At 36.2% G+C, this 23584-nt stretch overlaps 1 protein-coding gene and 1 long non-coding RNA gene across 2 annotated transcripts; one reads left to right on the top strand and one right to left on the bottom strand.

Annotated features, from left to right (window-relative positions):
* The first annotated feature begins 232 nt into the window (after positions 1–232).
* Positions 233–23584, top strand: LOC132121269 (inositol polyphosphate multikinase-like). Its single transcript, XM_059530500.1, has 6 exons — positions 233–787; positions 3228–3313; positions 5581–5677; positions 5771–5943; positions 20158–20239; positions 21656–23584. Exons 1-6 carry the CDS (start codon positions 634–636, stop codon positions 22186–22188), a joined length of 1125 nt encoding a protein of 374 aa, XP_059386483.1. The 5' UTR covers positions 233–633; the 3' UTR covers positions 22189–23584.
* Positions 12832–15071, bottom strand: LOC132121261 (uncharacterized). Its single transcript, XR_009426259.1, has 3 exons — positions 14793–15071; positions 14293–14376; positions 12832–13712 (listed from the first exon to the last, which is right to left on the bottom strand). It is a non-coding gene; the product is annotated as an uncharacterized LOC132121261 (long non-coding RNA).

The following is a 23584-nucleotide window of genomic DNA, read 5'->3' as shown; positions in this document are numbered from 1 at the left end:
ACTTACTTTTATCGTATCTGAAGATTACTCGTTTTATTACCCGGAAGTATTTATAATTAAGGCGAGCCTGCTACCCTCCGTTTTTAGAAATAATTTCAACGTTAGAGTTCATGTTTTTTGATACTAATAGTTTCCTATTCCCGAAATGATACCCCATGTAGACGTTTAATTGGGAATCATCAAAAAATAGCTCGACGTATTCCGTGTCGTCCCCGCTCGCTGTGCGTCGTGACATCACACGCAGCGCGTCTCTCGGGAGTGTGCGTGTGAGGGGTGGAAACAAACAGCGAAGCGTTCGCAGAGCTGTAGTTCTCGTGAGATGATTAACTCCGCCAGAATATCGTGTCGATCTTTGTACTCCGCTCGTTCCGCATCTAGCATCTCGTACCAATTACTGCGGGAGGAGTGTAAACATTTCTGAAGTCAGGAAGTGGGATGTGGCCCAGGTGAAAAGCTCGTTATATGGTTGCGAGCGTGGGTACCGTGACTGATGGCACGCGATCGGTCACACATTTCATGATGACGCGTAGAGAGTGTGCGATCAATATGTGAATTTGTGTGTGGCCAGTAGTTGAGAGAACTAAAGAGCCATTTCAGTGAAGTCTTCGGTGTGAGTGTCAGCACAGCATCATCATGGACTCCGTGGCGCTGGAGAGGCTGGAGCTCCCGCGTCCGGTAACGACCCGCGGCTCGTGTTTACCGGAGGGCGCGCAGGGCGCTCACCTGAACGGCTGCGTGCCGCTCTCTCATCAGGTGGCCGGACACAAGTATGGCGTGGATAAAGTGGGTCAGTATACAATTCTGTCTTTTAATATTGTGTGCGGGGCTAGTAGTCAATATTTTTACCCCATTAAACATTTCTCTGGGGCCGTTTTGTACAGTAAATGCAGATAATTTAAAGTTTTATCTGCAAAAACGGTTGTTTAATAAAATACCGTTTTTACCTACGAAACAATGTACAAGGTTAAGTTGTCACAATGGAACTTGTCATATGCTTTTTAGAAAAACAATTACACAGTAAAACAATTATGAATGATACAAAAAAAACATTGATTGAAAAAGAAAAAAAAATGTATACCGTACCAATAAAAATAAAATGAAAAATATTACATTATAAACCAAACAATCTTTCATATGTTCTTCAGTAAAATTTAAATAGTAAAACAATTATGGAGCACAATATTATTAATGAAAAGCAAACATGTATTAAGGAACATTTAAAAGTAATGTAAAATAAAAAATCTCACTGCTACTTTATACATGAAAACAGACAATATATGTAAAAATTGATGTGACCCTGGACCACAAAATCAGTCTTAAGTGTCAATTTTTCGAAATTGAGATTTATACATCATCTGAAATCTGAATAAATAAAGATTTTCATTGATGTATGGTTTGTTAGGAAAGGACAATATTTGGCTGAGATACACCTATTTGGAATGTAAGGGTGCAAAAAAAATTAAATACTGAGGAAAAATCACCTTTGAAGTTGTCCAAATGAATTCTCAGCAATGTATATTACTAATCAGAAATTAAGTTTTGAAACATTTACAGTAGATAATTTACAGAATATCTTAATGGAACATGATCTTAACTAAATATCCTAATAATTTTTGACATAAAAGAAAAATCAATCATTTTGACCCATGCAATATTTTTATTTATTTATTTATTTTTTGGATATTGCTAAAAATATTCCCCAGCGACTAAAGACTGCTTTTGTGCTCTAGGGTCACTTATTAAATAAATAAATATATATAAATACCACATATAAAAATCAAGACAACTTAAATATGATGGAAATTTATGGGGGGAAAAACTCATCCTGAGAACAGGATGTAGTTTCATTTTTTTTTTTTTGTACTATTGAACTTTACCTGAATGTGTGGTGTTTTAATCCAACAGCAATTCATATTACAATCTCTTTTTTTTTTGTATTGAGGAATTTGTAGCCTATAAAAATGACACTAATAAAAAAAAACAAAAAAAATCAGGTGCTTTAAGTATTCATATAAAAACCACTGTTAAAGTGAAAGCAAAGAATTGGGTATTTAGAGATTGATTTCAGATTTTCTAGTTACTGACACATAGCCCTGGTCTCTGATTAGTAATCATCCTGATGCTACAACAGATTTAATGAAAAACGGGCTGATAGGTTTCGGTTTGTGTCTGTATAGTGCTGCTGACTCAATTTGGATTTGTCTCATGACTTGCAAAAAAAACAGCTCTACATGTATGACCCATGTAGTGAGTCAGTGGTAATGCAAATTTACACGGAATTTGACCAATGCGGTAAAACACAGCATAGATTTGATTTGCATTTGCGTCCACAATTGTTCTTTATTACTGCAACATACTTTTTGGATGAACCTCACAAGAGCCTGTCAAACATTTGTTTGGGCCACACAAAATGTTATTTTGCATACAAATCTTTAAAAGTCCATTTTTAGGACTCTCCAGGACTTTTAGGACTTTTTTTTAATGCATATTACCATAACTTAAAAAAAAAAAAAAAACTGTATTTTCATTTATTTATTCCATTATTTAATTTGATCCCCATAAACACTTTCTCATAATAAATGTGCACAGTTTTACATTTTTTGATTGAGCATAATCATTCAAGATAATGAGATAACAAACAAACCGAAGTGTAAAACATCCAGATACAATACAGTAATGAAAAGAGGGAAGTGTAAATGTGTAGTACATCATGTACCGTGAATCACTGGAAGAGTTGCTTCAGGTTAAAGAGTTGAATGGTATGGATTTAAATAAAGGCTTTATTTAAATAGAGTGTGTGGTTGCAAATTACCCCTGGTTGATCATGTTTGTTGTCATAAATTCACGTTTGTCGTGTTTGCTTTGGTTTATCAATGATGTGTGTAGCTTTTAACATAGCTATTTTTAAAGAGGGGGAGCCTGACCTAAATCCAGAGCTGCACAGTCTATGAGCGTAATCTCTAAGCCCTGTCAACCCAGTTCTCTGCAGCATATAGGCCAGCCTGTGATGTGATGTCATACACACACTGCTGTGATATCCCCTCATATCAGCTTCAAAAGAGCCTATTCGCAGTCATTCACTTAAACCTCTCAATAGATATGAGCATTCACTCAACTATATGAATCAATGTGTATTTAAAAAATGTTAGCATGTGCTTATGGGTTTGGTCAACAGTAATGATTCTGGGCTGTGTTTTTTATTTATTTATTTTTTTAATAAATAACAGGTATCTTGCAACATCCTGATGGTACGGTCCTGAAACAGCTGCAGCCTCCTCCAAGAGGACCCAGAGAGATGCAGTTCTACAGTATGGTGAGCATTACGAGAATGTTCTGGTTAAGGTTAAGTTCTGACCATCACCACGGTCACTGTGACACATCCTTCACAATCAAAAATAAACCTAATTGCACCCGGATAACCCAGGGTCCTGTAAAAGCATGCATGGATACCAGAAGTGTATTGATTTCATAGAAGAAAATTCTCCCACAGGAATTACATTAGTAAAGACCCGTTCGCACTAGGGGCAATATTTATAACAATAACAACGTTTTAATAATCGCTCAAACTCTGAAAACACTTACTTATTTTCTAAGAGAGGACGTGCGCATGAGTGCATTGAAAAGCTTTACAGGCCCAATGGAAACATATCAAATAATTTGTTTTCCTTAATAAAAGGATACAAGAAGACATTTACAAGCAAAATGATTTATATATTTTTTTAGAAAACAAGTACACTAGATTTTTTAATATTTCTTCTTCAAACTGTTTTTTATACTTAATAATGTGTAACCAAAATAATAATGTGTAAATGATGACAGAATTTTGTTTTTACTTGTTTAGAACCCAGAATTTTCCTTTCGGTGTATTTATTTGTCATCTGTTGTTTTTGGTGATCTTTGAAGACTGGAGCAGAGCAGAGCCATTAGCTTTCCTGATGAAGTTAAAGACTCTTAAACCCATTAGATCCATGTTGGTCAAGTAATCAGCTCTATGATGGAGTTTGAAATGTTTTGTGATATAATCGCTGAAACCACGTAGTTAGTCTCACACAAGGGAACGTGTAGTATTTCTAGTGCAAACACTAATGTCCTGGACTGCAGTGAAGGGCCACCCACTCACCTGTCAATCAAACTCTGCACTAAAACAAGGGTTACCCGTATAGGCTTTTTTGATGTCTTTACAGAGCATGGTGGCTAATAAAAGCTGCTGAATGATATGAAATTGCTGCGGTTACATTTTTATTTATTTTACATATTATTCTACATATTATTTACTTAACTAATTAGAAATAAATAATTAAAAAACAAATTAATTAAAAATAGTTGCAATCTGTAAAATAAATGGCTTTTTACTGGGGTAAATTCTGTAATACTGCATTTTTACAAAAGTGAAGATATAAATGCATGAAAATACAAATTAATAAAAACAAAAATGCACTCATTAATCAAGTTTGTGTGCACTGGAAAATTTACCAATTTGTCTTACAATACCCACAGAAAACAACAAAGTGGGAAACCTGAAATAGCATAGTTTGATAGTTTGAGTGTTTTTATAGAGAATACAATGTGGTGTTCAGCTGGAATTGCCAAAGTTTGCAAGGTTTTTGGAATCTGAATGCTGTTTGTGTATTAAAAATATTATAGCCTTTTTGTAATTAGTTCCCTGCGCAGATTTAGCTTTTGTTCAAGTTGGTCACGAAAATTCACCACATTGAGCAGCTGTAACTGAACCTAGACCAATCAGCCAATCAGAACATAGAAGTCCACCACTTGAGAAGATTCCACAAACGCAGCTCCAACCACATCAAGCAAAATAGAGGATAGGTTGATTATTGCTGTGGCGGGTTTGCAATAATCTATGATGTGTCCCTGTTTGTGTACAGGGACATAAAAAATAAAATAAAATAATGATACGTGGACCATGGTGTCTGAGATTGTTCATGTTCCTGGTGAGTTGCTGATGTGCAGTAATGATATAGGAAAGATAATCTAATGATATAATAAATAATAGTACAGTAGTCCCAGTTTACCTTTAAACAAATTTCCTTGATTTATACTGATTTATACTTATAATGTTTATACTTGATTATATTTACTTAAGTAACATTTTCAATGCAGGACTTTTACTTGCATCAGAGTATTTTAACAGTGCTTTATACATTATTAGGTAAAGGCTCTTTTATAAGGCTCTTTAATATTGTTAAACAACAATATTTAATGAGGTTAACTTATAATGTTACCCTCATTTTGGCTAGTCTGCACAAGTTTAACAAGCTTGTTTGCTTTGCGGCCACTTTAAATACAAGATAAGCATTCGATCTACGTCGGAGCGCTCACAGATCTTTCTGCAGTATTGTGAGCAGGGCTGCCAGAGCGATTTTTGACGCTCTCGACGGTGGTGGTGTGAACACACAGTAAGCTGCTTGGTTCTGTGTGAGTTATGCTTCATGGATCAATACACTGTTGGACTTTTTTGTCTGTGAAGTTTCACTAATTTGAGTACATTTTCAGGCTTGTAAGTGATGTATGCATTCAAATTGTCCAATATTACAGAAATTTCACAGTGTGATCTTATGTCAGGTGTATTCTGAAGACCACTGCGACCCCTGTCTTATAGACCTCCAAGCGCAGCTTCCCAAGTACTACGGGACATGGTCCTCACCTGATGCTCCTACAGGTACACGGATGGGTGCATGGAGCCATGAAAGGATTGGTGGATTTACTGCACAGCATGAGTTTAGTCAGCATGTCTGCTCGCTCTCTTCCACAGACCTGTACCTCAAGCTAGAGGATGTGACTCGCAGGTTTCAGAAGCCATGCATCATGGACATGAAGATTGGCCAAAAGAGCTATGACCCTTTCGCTTCACAGGAGAAACGGGAACAGCAGATCAGGAAATACCCGCTGATGGAGGAGATCGGCATCTTGGTTTTGGGAATGAGGGTATGTTTTCTTCTTTAAAATCAATGCAGATTTTATTAATTATTTCTGAAGCGCTAATGTGATGCATAACATTTAAGTTTTCTACCCCAAAATGGGATGCATGTACTGTACGTTTGCCAACCGATTTTTGTAATCGGTCACACATGTGCATTGACATGGCATTGACTTTTTCTTTTTTAATGATTAGGGTTAGTTCACCCAAAAATGAAAATTGGCCCATAATTTACTCCACCTCAAGTCATCCTACAGTAGGTGTATATGACTTTCCTCTTTGAGACGTATCCAGTCAGAGTTATGTTAAAAATTGTCTTTGTTCTTTAAAAGATGTGTAATGGCACTCAGCGGGTGTTGCAGTGCATCAGTCCAAGAGAAATAAAATAAAAAGCGCCCATTCTTATTAAAAAGTGTGTAACACAGCTCTGGGCTGGGGGGTGAACAAAGTCCTCCTGTAGCGAATCGATGCGTTTTTGTAAGAAAAATAACCATATTTAAAAGGTAATAATCAATTTAATCTAGCTTGCGCTCACTGTTGTAAACGCAACCATTGTTGTAAGGCAGACGAAGCATGAGGTCATCGTTGCGCATGCACTGCTGATGAACGCGAAAGCACAGGGGAGAGATCAAAACAAAACAACGGTCACTAATTAGACAATTTTTAATATAACTCCAACGGGATTCGTCTGAAAGAAGAAAGTCATATACACCTAGGATGACCGAGTAATTTATGGGCAAAATTTTGGGTGAACTAACCCTTTAAGGCTTGAATACACTTGCCGACATTGTAAATATTTACAGAAGAAAACTGGTCATCACGGACTCACCTTACACGTTCAGAGGTGGTTGTTCCACTCTCTACCGGCTCTTTTGAATCATCACTAATTCCTGTGTACATCCCAAACACTGCTGTCCTCAAACAGGTAGCCCTTGTGTTTACACAGATGCTCTTATCCAAAGAGAAAAATGCGTAGTACTTATAACGCCTTCCACTCAACTCCAAGGCACATATAATTAAAATATTTTTTGATCTTTCAATCCTGAATGTGGCTTTGCTCTTCCAGAGGTCCTGCCATTTTATCTAATGATGAGCTTCGGTACAGCTGGTGCCAGAGCATTGTGTTTTAAGAGGTTTTAATTAACGGTCAGCAGCTTTAGAGCAGACAGAAGGGGGTACAACTCAGTGGTAGAGCCACAGTGCTGTGTGAGCTAGAGTCTCAGATTTACTGAGCTCTTGACACAGCAGGCAGTAGCAGCACTGCCGTCAACACTGCTGGAGTAAAGTGTTTGGATAGCTTGGAAGGGAAATTTGGTTCCTATAATCAAATGGAGCATGCAAGAACACTTGTGAAGAATCCTAGTTAAAAATAAAACTGGACCAGGCATTTACTGCAATAGTGGTTGAAGAAATCCACTTGATCTTTGATCATCTCGACCACTGTAGTTAATAAGCTATAATAATGTTGTTTAAACAGTTATAATCGACCACAAGAAAAAAATTCTATTTTAGTCAGAATTGTTGCACAGTTATTACATTTATTGATTATTTACTCTTATCGATAAGTTGTTGCAGCCCTGCTTGCATTCATACCTAGTCATGCAGATATAAGGGGTTATTTTTGGTGTGCGGAAATAGGAAGGTTCAACAAAGTTCTATTTTTGAATGTGTTTGAGGTGTTAGATGCTGTCATATACACATATGAAAATGTTCATTTACTGTATGCACACACAAACACGCTACCATTCGAAAGTTTGAAATAATTAAGATTTTCAATATTAATGATTTTTAATGAAAGAAATTTATTTGATCAAAGACAGTTTGATCACAAAAACAGTAATATTGTAAAGATATTTTTTTACCATTTTAAAATATCCTTTTTCCAATTTTATATATATATATATACAGTATATATATATATATATATATATATACAGTATATATATATATATATACAGTATATATATATATATATATATATATTAGGGGTGTAACGGTACGTGTATTCGTAGCGGACCGTTTCGGTACAGGGCTTTCGGTACGGTGCACGTGTGTACCGAATGCAATATTTTGTATGCGGAACATAGGTACATTTTCGTGTTTCCAAACGAACATATTAAGTGGCGGAGGTCTCCGCGTTCATCGCAAATCCCGCCCTGAAGCTGATTCTAAGGCCGGTGACACACTGGCTGCGTGGCGTTTCTGCTGCGTGTCAGTTGTGTGACGGCTGCTTCGCGTTTTCTGTGTCTGTACACACCAGAATCTAGCCTGACGCGGCGCTGGCATGCTGCTGCTACTGTAGGTGACATAGAGGGAGACCGCCGACAGACCAGGATCTTGTCTTCACGACAACAATATCTATACTTCATGTTGAGCATAAATATAAAGCCTACTGATAAAGGACACTGTCAACAGTATTGACGGCAAAATAGACTATGTTTGACAGGTGCAATATGCCAGTGTGTCACCGGCGTAATGTTTTCAAAAGGCATCACGCGCGTGTGAACATCACTACAACTAAGAAAAAAATGATTGTAATTCAAACGCAGCTCCCATTGGCATTTAAACAGACCTTTGCTCTTAATTCCGATCGGTCCAACGCAATAACGAAATCTGAGCAGGTCTAAAAACTGAAACTGAAGCTGCACTCTACACTTTGGAAAAGTTATTTATATATATATATATATATATATATATTAAATATGGAGCAGGCCTACAAGCTGGGATTGGTAATGCTGCACTGTAATCATAGTTATTTATTTATATTTTTCATTATATTTTAATATATGATATTGGTTTGAGACATAGAGTATTTTATTTAGTGGATAACTTTGCAGCAGTATTTTATTTCTTATTCTTTTTTATTTTATATATATTTTATTAAAAAGTATTTAAAAGTGTAAACAAATTGTTAAAAAAAAGTTTATAGTAATAACCTGCAGTTTAATGTTTGCATTTCTTTCCCTTACTGTACTGAAAATGAACTGAACCGTGACTTTAAAACCGAGGTATGTACCGAACTGTGATTTTTGCGTACCGTTACCCCCCTAATATATATATATATATATATATATATATATATATATATATATATATATATATATATATATATAGTCGTGGCCAAAAGTTTTGAGAATTAAATAAATATTGGAAATTGGAAAAGTTGCTGCTTAAGTTTTTATAATAGCAATTTGCATATACTCCAGAATGTTATGAAGAGTGATCAGATGAATTGCATAGTCCTTCTTTGCCATGAAAATGAACTTAATCCCAAAAAAACCTTTCCACTGCATTTCATTGCTGTCATTAAAGGACCTGCTGAGATCATTTCAGTAATCGTCTTGTTAACTCAGGTGAGAATGTTGACGAGCACAAGGCTGGAGATCATTATGTCAGGCTGATTGGGTTAGAATGGCAGACTTGACATGTTAAAAGGAGGGTGATGCTTGAAATCATTGTTCTTCCATTGTTAACCATGGTGACCTGCAAAGAAACGCGTGCAGCCATCATTGCGTTGCATAAAAATGGCTTCACAGGCAAGGATATTGTGGCTACTAAGATTGCACCTAAATCAACAATTTATAGGATCATCAAGAACTTCAAGGAAAGAGGTTCAATTTTTGTAAAGAAGGCTTCAGGGTGTCCAAGAAAGTCCAGCAAGCGCCAGGATGGTCTCCTAAAGAGGATTCAGCTGCGGGATCGGAGTGCCACCAGTGCAGAGCTTGCTCAGGAATGGCAGCAGGCAGGTGTGAGCGCATCTGTACGCACAGTGAGGCCAAGACTTTTGGAAGATGGCCTGGTGTCAAGAAGGGCAGCAAAGAAGCCACTTCTCTCCAAAAAAAAACATCAGGGACAGATTGATCTTCTGCAGAAAGTATAGTGAATGAACTGCTGAGGACTGGGGCAAAGTCATATTCTCCGATGAAGCCCCTTTCCGATTGTTTCGGGCATCTGGAAAAAGGCTTGTCCGGAGAAGAAAAGGTGAGCGCTACCATCAGTCCTGTGTCATGCTAACAGTAAAGCATCCTGACACCATTCATGTGTGGGGTTGCTTCTCATCTAAGGGAATGGGCTCACTCACAATTCTGCCCAAAAATACAGCCATGAATAAAGAATGGTACCAAAACACCCTCCAACAGCAACTTCTTCCAACAATCCAACAACAGTTTGGTGAAGAACAATGCATTTTCCAGCACGATGGAGTACCGTGCCATAAGGCAAAAGTGATAACTAAGTGGCTCGGGGACCAGAATGTTGAAATTTTGGGTCCATGGCCTGGAAACTCCCCAGATCTTAATCCCACTGAGAACTTGTGGTCAATCCTCAAGAGGCGGGTGGACAAACAAAAACCCACTAATTCTGACAAACTCCAAGAAGTGATTATGAAAGAATGGGTTGCTATCAGTCAGGATTTGGCCCAGAAGTTGATTGAGAGCATGCCAGTCGAATTGCAGAGGTCCTGAAAAAGAAGGGCCAACACTGCAAATACTGACTCTTTGCATAAATGTCATGTAATTGTCGATAAAAGCCTTTGAAACGCATGAAGTGCTTGTAATTATATTTCAGTACATCACAGAAACAACTGAAACAAAGATCTAAAAGCAGTTTAGCAGCAAACTTTTTGAAAACTAATATTTATGTAATTCCAAAACTTTTGGCCACGACTATATATATATATATATATACACACACATATATACAGGGTGCGATTTGTGAAAAAAACTGAGGGGGGGAGGGGGTGTTCTGAAATTTTAATTCATAAAAATAAATCATGAGAACATGAACTAGATGACGTCATGCACTAATTGGCATATTTATGACGTAAGTGTGTTGTATTGTATTGCCTCCCTGGAATTTAATTTAGCCATTTAATTAAATTCTCAATAAAACTGTTTTTATTACTATATTTTAATGTTTCTGTTGTCAGACAACAGAATGAATATTATAATGACTGAAAAACGGTCCATTTAGATGACATAACCAGCTCTCAAACATTAATCTGCACTAATGAAATCAAATACACATACGATAAAGTCAGTGGTTGTGCTGTGACTGATATCGTCTATACTTGCTTGTAAATCAGAGTTAGATGCAACAGAATATATATATATTGTTTTTTTTTTTAACTGAAAGTGCTGTTCCTCTCTGCGCTCACTGAACACAGCAGATACAGAGAGACAGACTCGCGCTGGGAAAGAGAGACCTCGCGCTCGTGCGGCAGCACCAGAGTCTCATGGCGCGTTTCCACCGAGTGGTACGGTACGGGTCAGTACGGGTCGGGTCTGTTAACCATGATTTGGCTAGCGTTTCCACCGCCAACAGTACCCTTACTTGATAGGTGTGGTGTATTCCAGAAAGTAGTGATAACGTCACTTGATAGGCGTGGTGTATGACGGAAAGTAGCTTGACGTCATTCGATTGCGCGGGAAGAGGAAAGTTCACCGCAAACAACAATGGAGGACATACAGCAGATCCTATTCTTGCTTCTCGGTGTGTGGCTGTTTATCTCAAGGAAGAGACAATATTTGTTTGAGCAAAGGCTACATGCTGCAAGGAAAAATACAGGGGAATTTGGGAAATTTTAAGGAGCTGGGACGAGACAGACAACCGCGCGAGTAAAGACAAGGCAAGACAAACACGACGGCGCAGGCGGGTAAGCTTGAGCTAAGCTAACTTTTTTATGTCATGAATTAATGTATTTCGTCTTATGTGCTAAGCAATATTGTTATAGATTAAATAACCCTACACTGAATAAATAAGTACAATAAGCCCTGCCTGTGAAACCAGATTTTAACTGTGCCAACTGTAAACTACAGTCTATTCATTAAGCACTATGAAGGTTACTTTTTAAGATCATTAAACTTTTACATGAATCTGTTGATGCCTATATTATTACAAAAAGTGGTACGGTACGGTTCAGCTTTTTGGTACCATTCTCAACTTTTGGCAGTGGAAACGCAAATAAAAGGGTACCGACCCAACCCGTACCGTACCGTACCACTCGGTGGAAACGCGCCATCAGAGACTAAATAATGATTGCCCAAAATGTCGCCAAGTTAGCAACTCCACTGCCCAGCGGACCGGCTTCAACCGTCTCGCAAGTGTTGATAGGCTATTACTCGTGAGGTGTAACCAATCAGATAGCGTCGTGGGCAGGACATTGAGCAAGTCTGCAGAGTGGTGAATACATAGAGCCAGCCAAAGTAGCGCATTTTAAAATAAAATTGACTTTAATCAGACCACGGATCCGTGATAAGTTTTGTAATCCGTCTCGCCACTAGTGTAGTAGCACTGATCACTTTGAGGGGGGGATAAATTTATCCCCACCGGGGATAAAAATAATTAAGCAGAGGCAGGGATACATTGACCAGAAAGGGGGAAATTCCACGCATCCCCTCCCAAGTAGGTATCGCTGCAGCCCGGAGACCTCCAAGTGGGAGGAGCTTTTGCCGCAAGTGGGCTGGACTTCACGGAAACCTCCAAGTGGGAGGAACTTTTGCCGCTAGTGGGCGGGACTTTACAAATGGGCGGAGTTTAAGCGGAAATTTCACATTGCGTCATTGCCGGGGTGCGCGCGAATGAGGATGGCATAAAGTAGCGATACTAATGAAAAAAAGATTTATTGTTTTTCATTGTAGTTTAAATTTTATTAACAAGAGGTTGTTATATAATTTTGTGACAACTGCAAACATTCAAGTATATTAAATTATATTAATTTTATAATTATATCAGTATCAAGAAAATGAATGAGTAATTTAGAGCAATAAAATGTTTACTGTATGTTAATGTTTTTCTTTAATGCAAGTTTGAAATCTGAGGGAGAATTATATTGTTTAGATTGTTACAACCCCCTTGGCTCTAGGTGAAACAACATTACAAAAGGCCACACGTGGAAGTAAATTTTACAAATAAACATTTAATTTAAAAAAAGAAAAAAAATCTAAATAGTAATACAAGAATTTATAATAATAAAAAAAACATTCCAAGACTTAAGAGGAAAATATTATTGCTACCAAAGTCCAATTTAAGACACTCTTTTCCCCATCTCCTTTTTATCACCAACTCAATCACAGGTAACGCTCTAGACCATTAAAAATTAAAGTTTTATTTGATATATGACATGCAAAAAGCAGTCAAATGTAGGTCTGGCATACTCTTTTTAGACTGTGCAAAAAAATAAGAGAAAATTAAATACAAATAATGAAACAACAGGAAAAAAATAAAAAGTTTTTTTTTTTTTTGGAGATAATTAAATACAAAAAATTAAAAATATACACAATATACTGTATTAAACTACTACACCGATGATTTGTAGAGATGCTACACAGAAACTGCTACACAGATGATGTGCAGAGATGTAAACAATGTGCAGTGAGGATGAGTTGCATAGTTAGGTTGTCAAAAAAGCGCAGTGTGCAGAGAGTTATTGGGTAGCCCTAAACAACCAGTCTATAAAGTGCAGTGTGTTTAATGTCCATGTTTAGTAGTCTGATAACATGAGGGAAGAAACACCTCCTGAGCCTCTCCGTCTTTGCCATCAGACTGCAGAAGCGTCTGCCTGACTGTAGCAGATGAAACAGTGGATTTCCAGGGTGGGTGGGGTCTTTAAGGATCTTAACAGCCCTAGATTTACATCTCCTGGTGTGGATATCTTGCAGAGAGGGGAGAGATGTTCTGGACATGTGCTCAGCTACTCTTTGCAGGGCATCTGAAGGTATTTGAACCTGCTCACTCTCTCCACTGGGGCCCGTTTATGATGATTGGGGTAGATCCACTGCTGCCTCAAATAGAAAAGAGTTATTGTAAAATATTATTACAATTTACAATATGACTGTTTCTACTGCATTTCTGAACAAATAAATGAAGGCCTGGTGAGCATCAGACTTCAAAACCATTCAAAACCCCAAACTATCCTGTAGAACAGATATTTAAGGAACCTGAGGTTTTAACCTGCTTGATTTTTATCAGCACTGGACCACTTTGCAGCTGCTTTCACTCCAAGGCTATGGATTATATTTTTACTGGAATGAAGTGTCATTAGTCACTAAACATTCAGTCCAATGACATCCTAAAATAATTCACTGTTGACAAGTTAACATTAACTAAAGTACAATGCACATTTATGTGAGACGTCTACAGAATGTAATGTCATTTTAATTCCATCATTTGTCATTTAGGACAGTCTCTGACCATACCCCTGGAGCAATTTTAGGGACAAGCGCTGTTGCAAATGTCCACCTTTAAAGTATGAACATAATTTATCCACACAAAGACCCACCCACCCACACACACACATTAGTCAAAAATCTTCAGAAAAAATAAATTACACATCTTGATGCATAGAAAAAAAAGCTTACAGGAAAGTGATCCTTTGTGTTTGCAGAGAGAGGCGGTAACCAGGTCACTGAAATGTAACTTTTGGCCACCCAGACTTGAACTTTCTGTAACACAAAGTTTACACAATGTTTTTGTTTGTTTGTGTTTCCTACAATGACAAAATTAATTCTATTCACCTGTTGATATGTAATGCATGGTAGTGGACACTGCAGTTATCCTCATATATCCACTGTTATGATTATTAAATTGAAAAATGAATTTGGTAATTAAACCAAATGTTTCAATTGCATTACATTATTTGGATTAACGTTACACGTAAAAATAGATAACATTTTAAAAATATACAGTAACAGCAGGTTTTGAAACAATGCATTATTAAGCATTATCAGTTAGGAGTTGTAACTAAGACTCATTCTTATGGAACACTGTACTAAATCTATTAATAGTTATTGATCGCTTAAATATCAGTGCAGTTATAATACATAGGCCTACATATTTTACGTAACGTTAGTCACAATACCTGCTTATGGTCTTCAGTGTCCGTAATCTGCAGCGTAAATCCTATATATGTATTGCAGAAATATTTAGCACAAAAGGGTAACAGACACAATAAAGATGTAATTTATCTTTGCTGCTAATGCTGTCTTCACGTGCTCTCGGAATAATCGTAAATATGAGTTTTGAAGGTAAAATTGCACATGAATGTCCTCCCATTTTCAAACTTGAATGCAATGAGCTTGTAATCATGATTTAACTACGTCAAGACTAAAACATCAACCGCCAAGATACTGCACTTTTTCACAACTTTTTTTTTTGGCGGGGGGATTCGCAGCGTGCATTAACCCCATGACATTAAATAAACCAATCAAAAGGCTCTGGAGGTTTGTACAGCCCACTTGGAGCTGAAGTCCCACCCATTTGGAGCTGGCTCCGACCTCCGTTTATACCCATCTCTCCCCTCCGGCAAATTGCACCCTGTATATATATATATGTAATTTATAGTAGTTCAAAGGATCACAAAACTCATGGTTCGGATCATATTATGTGTAGTCACAGATCTTTTTCGGACCAGCAGGAGAAAAAACAAATTAACTTTGCTATACATTTATTAGTTAAAGTACTTCCATGCCACAGCAAAAACTACTGGCCTTACAAAGTTCAAACAGTATTAAAGGCAAGTGAACAAATGCACAAATTACAGGCATAGATAAATACAACAGAACAAAGTTACAAATACATGTGATTGTATTTGTGATTGTCACATGTGCAAAATTTGCCTCAATCATGTCTTCTGAGTTGAAAAATATCACAAAAACCAATCAGTGAAGAGCTTATTGACACCTCCGGTTTCAGCAGATTATGTAGGAGAGCACATGTGATTGTTTTTATTAGTGCAAGTAACATGAAAAACATCCCGCTAGTAATCTAGAGCAAGTAACGTAATGTAAAAAAATAGCTTCACTTTTGGTGTGCACCCACCATAAATTTTGTATTCAGGTACATTGATTAACATTAAAGGGATAGTCCACCCCAAAATGAATATTTTGTCATTAATCACTTACCCCCATGTTGTTCCAAACCCGTTAAAGCTTTGTTCATCTTAAGAACACAATTAAAGATATTTAGGATGAAAACCAGGAGGCTGGTTTAATGACAAAACTTTCATTTTGGAGTCGAGTAACCCTTTAAGGACACAGACAGCAGCAGGTATTTATAGGCTCTCTTTCTCTGTTTATGTTCCCCTGAGACATAACCGACAGTGTTTAGGAGAATATTTGCAGAGGCTATTTTGATGCATTTGTTTTCGAAGTGTCTGTTCAAGCGCAATGAGTTGAGAAAGGGCAATTAGTTAGTTTTTTGTGCATCTGAAATGTGCTTATGTGTGTGTGTGTGTACAGAAAAAATGGTCGAGTACCGAATTGAGTTTTCTTTTGTGTGCTGAATCGTGGGGCTTAGTCTGTATAGACTATGATCCGTTTAACCACTAGTAATTTAACCAAGGTATTATTGGTCAGTTATTTCATTGAGCATACAGAGTCATGCACATGTGCTTGTATCTGTATTAGGGCCCTATAAAATCATCTTTTTTTTTTTTTTTTTCAATTTCTGTTTTTTCCATTTAGATTTTTCTTGGCTCCTTTTTAATAGTTTAAATGTAATGACCGGGTCAAACCCGTAAGACCTCTGTTTATCTTCGGAGCACAGTTTAAGATATTTTAGATTTAGTCCGAGAGCTTTCTGTCGTGTAATTTTTTTATTTTTGGACCGAAATGTATTTTCGATGCTTCAACAAATTCTAACTCATCATAACAGAGAAGGAACGTTGCCACACAGGTCTGGAGAATATGTCCAGGTTTACCAGTTCACTGACAACGCCGTAACAGAAAACCCTCGTTCAAAATTAGAAGAAAAACACCAGATTGCTAAAACAAAGTTATGTACTAATTATGTATGCTTATTATCATGTAATAAAAGTCTATTTTAATCCATTTTAAAATATAATTTATTCCTGTGATTCAAAGCTGAATTTTGTCGCATGTTGCTTTCTACCTCCTTCATTTTTGCAGCTTTTTTTTTTTGGTCAAAACCATGATATACCACCATAAAAAAAAAAGTTTTATTATTATTTAGCAAGAATGCATTATAATGATAAATGGTGACAGTAAATACATTTATAATGTTAAAATATATATATAAACTGTCAACTGTCTATTTACCAAAGAATCCTGGAAAACAAAAAGTATCATGGTTTCCCCACACACAAACAAAAATCAGGCAGTAAAAGCTCTTTCAAATATTGATAATAATAAGAGTTGTTTTATTTTCAGTATAATAATCATTTCATAGTATTACTGTTTTTACTGCATTTTTGTTCAAGTAAATGCAGCCTTTCAATAATAAAAATAATAAGCAGAAATAAACGTAATTTCTCCAAACCTTTTTAAAACCATTTTAAAAGAAGGGGTAGGGTTAGCATAATTCAGACATTATTGTCACAGTATGAAATGACTTCAATAATATTGCAACGTGTGTGTGTGTACTATTATTCAATACTTCAGTAAATTTTGACCTTGTGGGGACATTTTTTAGGACCCCATGAGGAAACAAGCTTATCAATCAAACGAATGAAGTGTTTTGAAAATCTAAAAATAAAGAACGATTTGTGTGATGGGTTGGTTTAGGGTAAGGGTGTAGAAAATAAAGTAACACTTTATTTTAAGGTACAGTTTTCACTTTTAACTAGTTGCTTATTAGCATGCATATCACTAGCATATTGGCTGTTTATTAGTATCTATAAAGCACATATTATGCCTTATTTTAGATGCCTTAATCCAACCCCATACCCAAAAATAACAAATACCTTACTAACCCTATTAATGAGCAGCAAATAAGGAGGTCATTGAGGGAAAATGCTTAGTTAATAGTGAAAATGTGTTCCCTAATGTTACCGAAAATACGTTTTGTACAGTATAAAAACCATTATATAATGATAGCAATGCCTGTGTGTGTGTGTGGGAGTGGGAGAGAGAAGGATGTGTTTGTATATCTGTGCCATCAGACAGGATGAGCTTATCACGCTGTGGCCTCTCCCAGCATCCTCAGGGTTTTCGCTTCTCTCTTGAGAATCACGGGTGGAGACCTCTTAACTCTTTATCATCAGCTCGTGATGGATGAGCTTTCTTTATTATCTCAGAGGAAATGTGCAAGTCGTCTGAGAACAGGCTTTATATTAATTGCCTTTCTTTGTTTGTACATGGATTTAAATATCTAATGTACAACCTTCCTTATCATATAGCTTGCAAGAGTGAAGTAAGATGTGTCAGTGCATCGCCCCTTTAATATAATGTGTAATGCACAAATAATGTGTATTATATTTCTAATAATTCAATGGACCAGAGTCAGTTATTCTGCTTTTACTACAGTTACAACACCTTTTTTTTTCTTCAGATGTATTTCAAGACATTTGCCAGGTTTTTGTCCCTAAAACGCGCTTAAGACTAATTTCTCATGCATCTCATCTCAAGCCTCTATTGCTAATACCGTAATGTCATTTTAGAGCTACTGTATATAGAGGCTTGAGCCACTGATAATGCACTCTAATGTAGTTATTAGAAAGAGAGAGATTAATTGTAGCTGTGTGGAGCTTGTGTTAATAGAGTGCTGCAGGGATGACATCAAAACTCAAAAGACTAATTCACCATAGGTTCCCTCGAGATTTTCATATTGGGGTTTTATAATGGTGTTTTTCAAGTAAAATGAGATCTGTGGTAAACATAACTTAACAATACTTTAATGTTTTGCTCTACAAAGTTAATTACACACACCTATAACGGAAGACACATTTTTGAAGAAATGTTTAATAAAACAAATAAAAGAAAATACTATGATACGAATAATATGTATTTTTCTACACAATACTTTTTTGTGCAGTTTAAGTTGTAGAACAAAACATTTAAGTTTATATACATTAAAATCAAATGTATTCCTGTGATGCAAAGCTAAATTTTCAGCATCATTCCTCCAGTCTTCAGTGTCACATGATGCTTCAGGAATCATTCTAATATGCTGATTTATTATCAGTGCTGGAAACTGTTGTGCTGCTTAATATTTGTTGGAACCTGTGATACTTTTTTTCAGAATTCTTTGATGAATAAAAAGTTAAAAAGAAGAGCAATTATTTAATATAGACTGCAGTTCAAAAGTTTGGGGTCAGTAAATCTCAATACTTTATTTTTTTGAAATATGTGTTAAGTTAATGAGAAGTGATTGCAAAGATTTATATTGTTAGAAAATAATTCGATTTTGAATTAAAGGCTGTTCTTTTGAACTTTATTCATCAAAGAATCCTAAAAAAAAATATATATATATATAAATGTGTATATGTGTATATATACATATGTGTGTGTGTGTGTGTGTGTGTGTGTATATATTTATATACATGTATGTATGTATGTGTGTGTGTTCAGCAAAATAAGCAGCTTTGTTTATCTTGTATTATCAACTCTAAAAAAACTGTCATCTGTAAAATATGTATAAAGGGTAAGCAGAATAAGAAAAGCTTCTGCTTACACCTTTTCGGGAAATTGTTCATTTATTTTTTTTGTGAAAAGTTGTTTGTAAGGACAGAAATAAACAGAATTGATTTGATTGATTGAGGCTTTTGGCATGAATATATGATTTGTTTAAACAATACATCTGTTCTTATTTTATTTGAAATGTCAATCCTTTGTGTATTTCCCATTGATTGAACTTGATGCAGCTTAAGAGTCCGATTTCTTTATTTCCTTATTTCAGGATGTTTGTTTTACCGCTCCTGGCTCAAAGGGCAGCTGAAGTAAAAGAAGCACAGTCCAATAGTTTAAGGAAAATGATTGGTTGACCTTTTACTATGTTAAAAAAAAAGGAAATTTGAAGTCTTCAGGATAGGAGCTGTCTAAAATTGCACATAGAAAGGGCAGCGAGGTCCAGTTTCTTGGTGAAATATTGATGGGGAGCAGACGGTATGTAAATTCTCAGTCTCAGGCTGTCCCAGGGGTTTAGCTCTCTGCCAGCCTGTATGGAAAAACAGATGGACGAAAAGAGCCGATCTACATAAACACCAAGCAAACAGAACCATTACTCATAATTGTGCCGTTGATTTGGATGATATAGAAAGGAACTTAATGCCCCTCTCAAAATAAACCCAAATTACACAGTACATTATTACACTGGCTCCCTCATCACCCTTTCCAGAAGTTCAACTTGAATTTCATTTCCTTACTAGAGTTAATTCAATCAGAGGAGATACTGTAGTGACCTCACATGTCCTCTAGAGGGAGAGCCAGACCTCTGAAGAGAATATTCATATTCAACTCGAGTTTCAAATGTTTCTTGCTGTCTTTCAGGTGTATAAAGTTGGCTTAGACAGCTTTGACACCTATGACCAGCATTACGGAAGAGGTCTCGTGAAGGACACGATCAAGGAAGGTAAGATCGACCAGGGTCAAAGCATCATGCTATTTACACCATAACACTGTTACTTAAAACAGACGGTGTCTGGTGCGTTTATCTAAGATGGAACATGGAAAACAAGCTAAATTTACTCTTGAGGACCCCTTGAAATGCCTTGACAAGCACAATCTTCTTTCCTGGATTTAAATTCTGTCTTCTAAAATGCAACTGGTTTGGGGTATATCAAAGTTATTCTCTTTTTACTTTGTGAACTTGTTCTTGGCAGTCACAAGCAGCTGGTATTAGCCATTGTTGCCCTGTATCTTTATCTACAAAAATACAGTAACAATTTTATATTTAAATGTAATTATCTTTTCTCTTTTTAATATGTTTTAAAATGTAATTTATTATTTGATGGAAAGCTGAAATTTTCAGCAGCCATTACTCAAACATTTATTTTCATTTTCAGTGCTGAAAATAGTTGTTGTTTAGTTGAAAATAATTGTTGATGTTGAAAATGGGTTTCTCTCTTAAAAAGGAAAAGAAAAATCCATGTTTTTTTCTAGAATTCTTGGGTTAAGTAGAATTTAAAGTAATAATAATAAAACTTTTATTGAGCAAGGATGCATTAAATTGATCAAAAGCAACAACTAAACACATTTAATATGTTACAAAACTATATATTTCAAGTAAATTTAGCTGTTTATATTTATCAAGGAATTCTGAAAAAAAGCTTGACTTTTTTCACAAAATTAAGGTGCATACATTGATAGTAACCATTACTTATAATTGATCATCAATAATTGATCAAAATTACTATGCGACTTTAAAGACTGTAGTAATTATGCTGAATATTCAGCTTTGCGTCATAGGAATGAATAGCATTTTTCTATTCCAGTAGAAAAAAACTGTTGTTTTTAATTACAACAATTTTTCACAAAATTGAATGTATTTTTGAATGTAAGGTGAATCAAATAAATGCTGCTTTGGTAAGCAAAACAGACTCACTTCAATAACATTAAAAAAAAAAGTTTTCAAATTGTTTACCGATTGTGAATTTACATATGTTTATTTGTTTGTGTTATTATATGTATACTGTATGTACCAGTATAACAGTGCATATTAATGAGCAGTAGTATTCATTTGCTTACATTTAGCTAAAAACTGTAATGTCACATGAGGACATGAACACAGGTGTGATGATGCAAAGAAATTGTTGAATTCTAACAGTTTTTTTTTCCTTTCTTTGATCTGATTCACATTTTGTCCATTGCTTGTTTGTGTAAAGGCATATTTTCATTGGTATGTCAACTGGGCCAGATACATGGCCTGCATATAAAATTTAAACAGTTTCATATTTAACTGTCACAGTATAAAGCTTTCGACGACATCTGTGATTGTTTCCTAAATCATCTTATTCCAGTGATGAACATCATCCTCATTGTACTGCAGGTTTATCCAAGTTCTTCTACAACGGCGACATTCTTCGCAAAGACGCCATCACTGCCAGCATTCTCAAAGTCCAGAAGATCCTTCAGTGGTTTGAGGGCCAGAGTCGGTTCAACTTTTATGCAAGCTCTCTGCTCTTCGTCTACGAGGGCATCTGTGCGCCCAGTCTTGTCTCTCAGAGCCTGCGGGATAGCAAGATCGCACCCGAGGCCTGTGAGCAGAACAACAACATCAATCAGAGCCTCTCTACGATGTACTCCCTGCACAAGAAAAGCTGCGCCCAGAGCCACTACCAAGCCAAACAGGACAACGGCGTTTGGAGCTCCTCACAGCAGCCCAACGGCAACCGCGGCTTGGCAAGACTGGAAGAGGACAGGAAGGAGAGCAAGAGCGCAGTGGGACAGGAAACGGTCCATGATGTGGAGGTAAAAATGATTGACTTTGCACATGTCTTCCCTAGTGACGTTCCCGACCAGGGTTACATCTATGGCCTGAAAAACCTACTGAAGGTCCTGCATCAGATTCTGGAGGAGTGATGGAACTGTTCAATGCTGTTGAAGGTATGAATTTTGTAGCCACTTTCATGTCCGCCTACCCGGCTTTCTCTAATCTGCACTACCTACACCATCAGTGGAGTAACATGTTTGTAATCCTTCGTCTAATGTGTGTGCTTTAGTCTTTTAAAAGCTTTGTATAATTTATGATATCTTACTCAGGTAAATGAATCTATAGTGCTTGTATATTTATCCCGACAAAAGAACAGACACTCTCATCATATTATGCCTCAGATATTGCAAATTAGTTCGTGTTTCCAGAGCCATTGCAGGATTTCTTTTTTTAAATCAATGTTATTGAAAATAGGAATTTGAGGAGTGAAGGTGCAGGAAAATATATTTGATATTTCTTTCACATATACTGCCAGTATGACCCTGCCTGTTTCAAACCTGTTGAATTGTGAATTTTTTTCTCTTTTTTTTTTTTTGTGATTTGAAAAGAACCTTTGTGTGTTCATGTTCTGTGATTACTGATGCAATATGACTGAAACGACAATGAAAGTAATGAAGTTGAGATCATTTATTTTTTTTATTGTACAGCCCCTTCGGTGTGTCTACATCAAATGCCAAAGTTTCCATCAATGAAGTGAACTTGAATTGTTATTTTAATAATACAGTCTTTCTTCTGACTACTTACCAATTCACCTTGGGTGTCCGGGTATTAGTGACTGCATAGGACATGATAGGAACTCATGAAAAAGACATTTAATGTGACTCAATATGAGGACAAATAAGAATAACCTCAAAATCATAAACATTTGAATCTCAGAAATGGATTTTTATTTTTATTTTGTTGTTGATCTCATTGGTCTTTTGTGTGGGAACCCCGTCTGTTGCATACTTTTTCATATCTCAAGCATAGCATTTTAATAAATTGGTCTTATGCTTACATTTATAACAAACATTAATTTACTTCTCAATATGTTTAGCTGAATCAGGAAATAGTGTCCTTTTTTAAATCTCACATGGATCTCTTTTGTTTGTAATTTGTGTTATGTTTTATTTGCTTGGTTGTGATTTAATGCCAAAAGACCACAGTTAGTATAATGCGGCAAGTGTCCGAAAAACAATTTAATGTTCTTGTTCACATGCACCTTTAAAGTGGCATAACTTGGGGACTGTTTGGACCAATAAAGACAAAAAGTGCATGAATAGCATAGCTCTGTGGAAATATGTCTTCGTGCAAAGTTAAAAATTGCCTTTGTGTGCCTATCAAATAAAAAGAAATAGTCTTTTTTGCAGTTCCTGGTGTAATAAAGGTTTCCAGTAGACCTCAAGAACTGAAGTGGTCTACTCAAGCTCTGGAATACTATAGTGCTCTCCATTATAATATGCTTTTGTTCACAAATAAATGAACTGATTTCATGTTTACATTCTA

Source organism: Carassius carassius, chromosome 39 (genome assembly GCF_963082965.1).
Source record: "Carassius carassius chromosome 39, fCarCar2.1, whole genome shotgun sequence".
NCBI classification, from domain to species: domain Eukaryota; kingdom Metazoa; phylum Chordata; class Actinopteri; order Cypriniformes; family Cyprinidae; genus Carassius; species Carassius carassius.
The sequence above is the reverse complement of the archived record's forward strand: the minus strand, read 5'-3'. Positions and strand labels throughout refer to the sequence as shown.

Excerpts from the sequence above, each read along its gene's own strand:
- LOC132121269 (XM_059530500.1), top strand. The coding sequence starts at position 634 with ATGGACTCCGTGGCGCTGGAGAGGCTGGAGCTCCCGCGTCCGGTAACG. Across the intron at positions 788-3,227 it reads GTATGGCGTGGATAAAGTGG|GTATCTTGCAACATCCTGAT; the intron begins GTCAGTATACAA and ends AATAAATAACAG. Across the intron at positions 5,944-20,157 it reads TCTTGGTTTTGGGAATGAGG|GTGTATAAAGTTGGCTTAGA; the intron begins GTATGTTTTCTT and ends GCTGTCTTTCAG.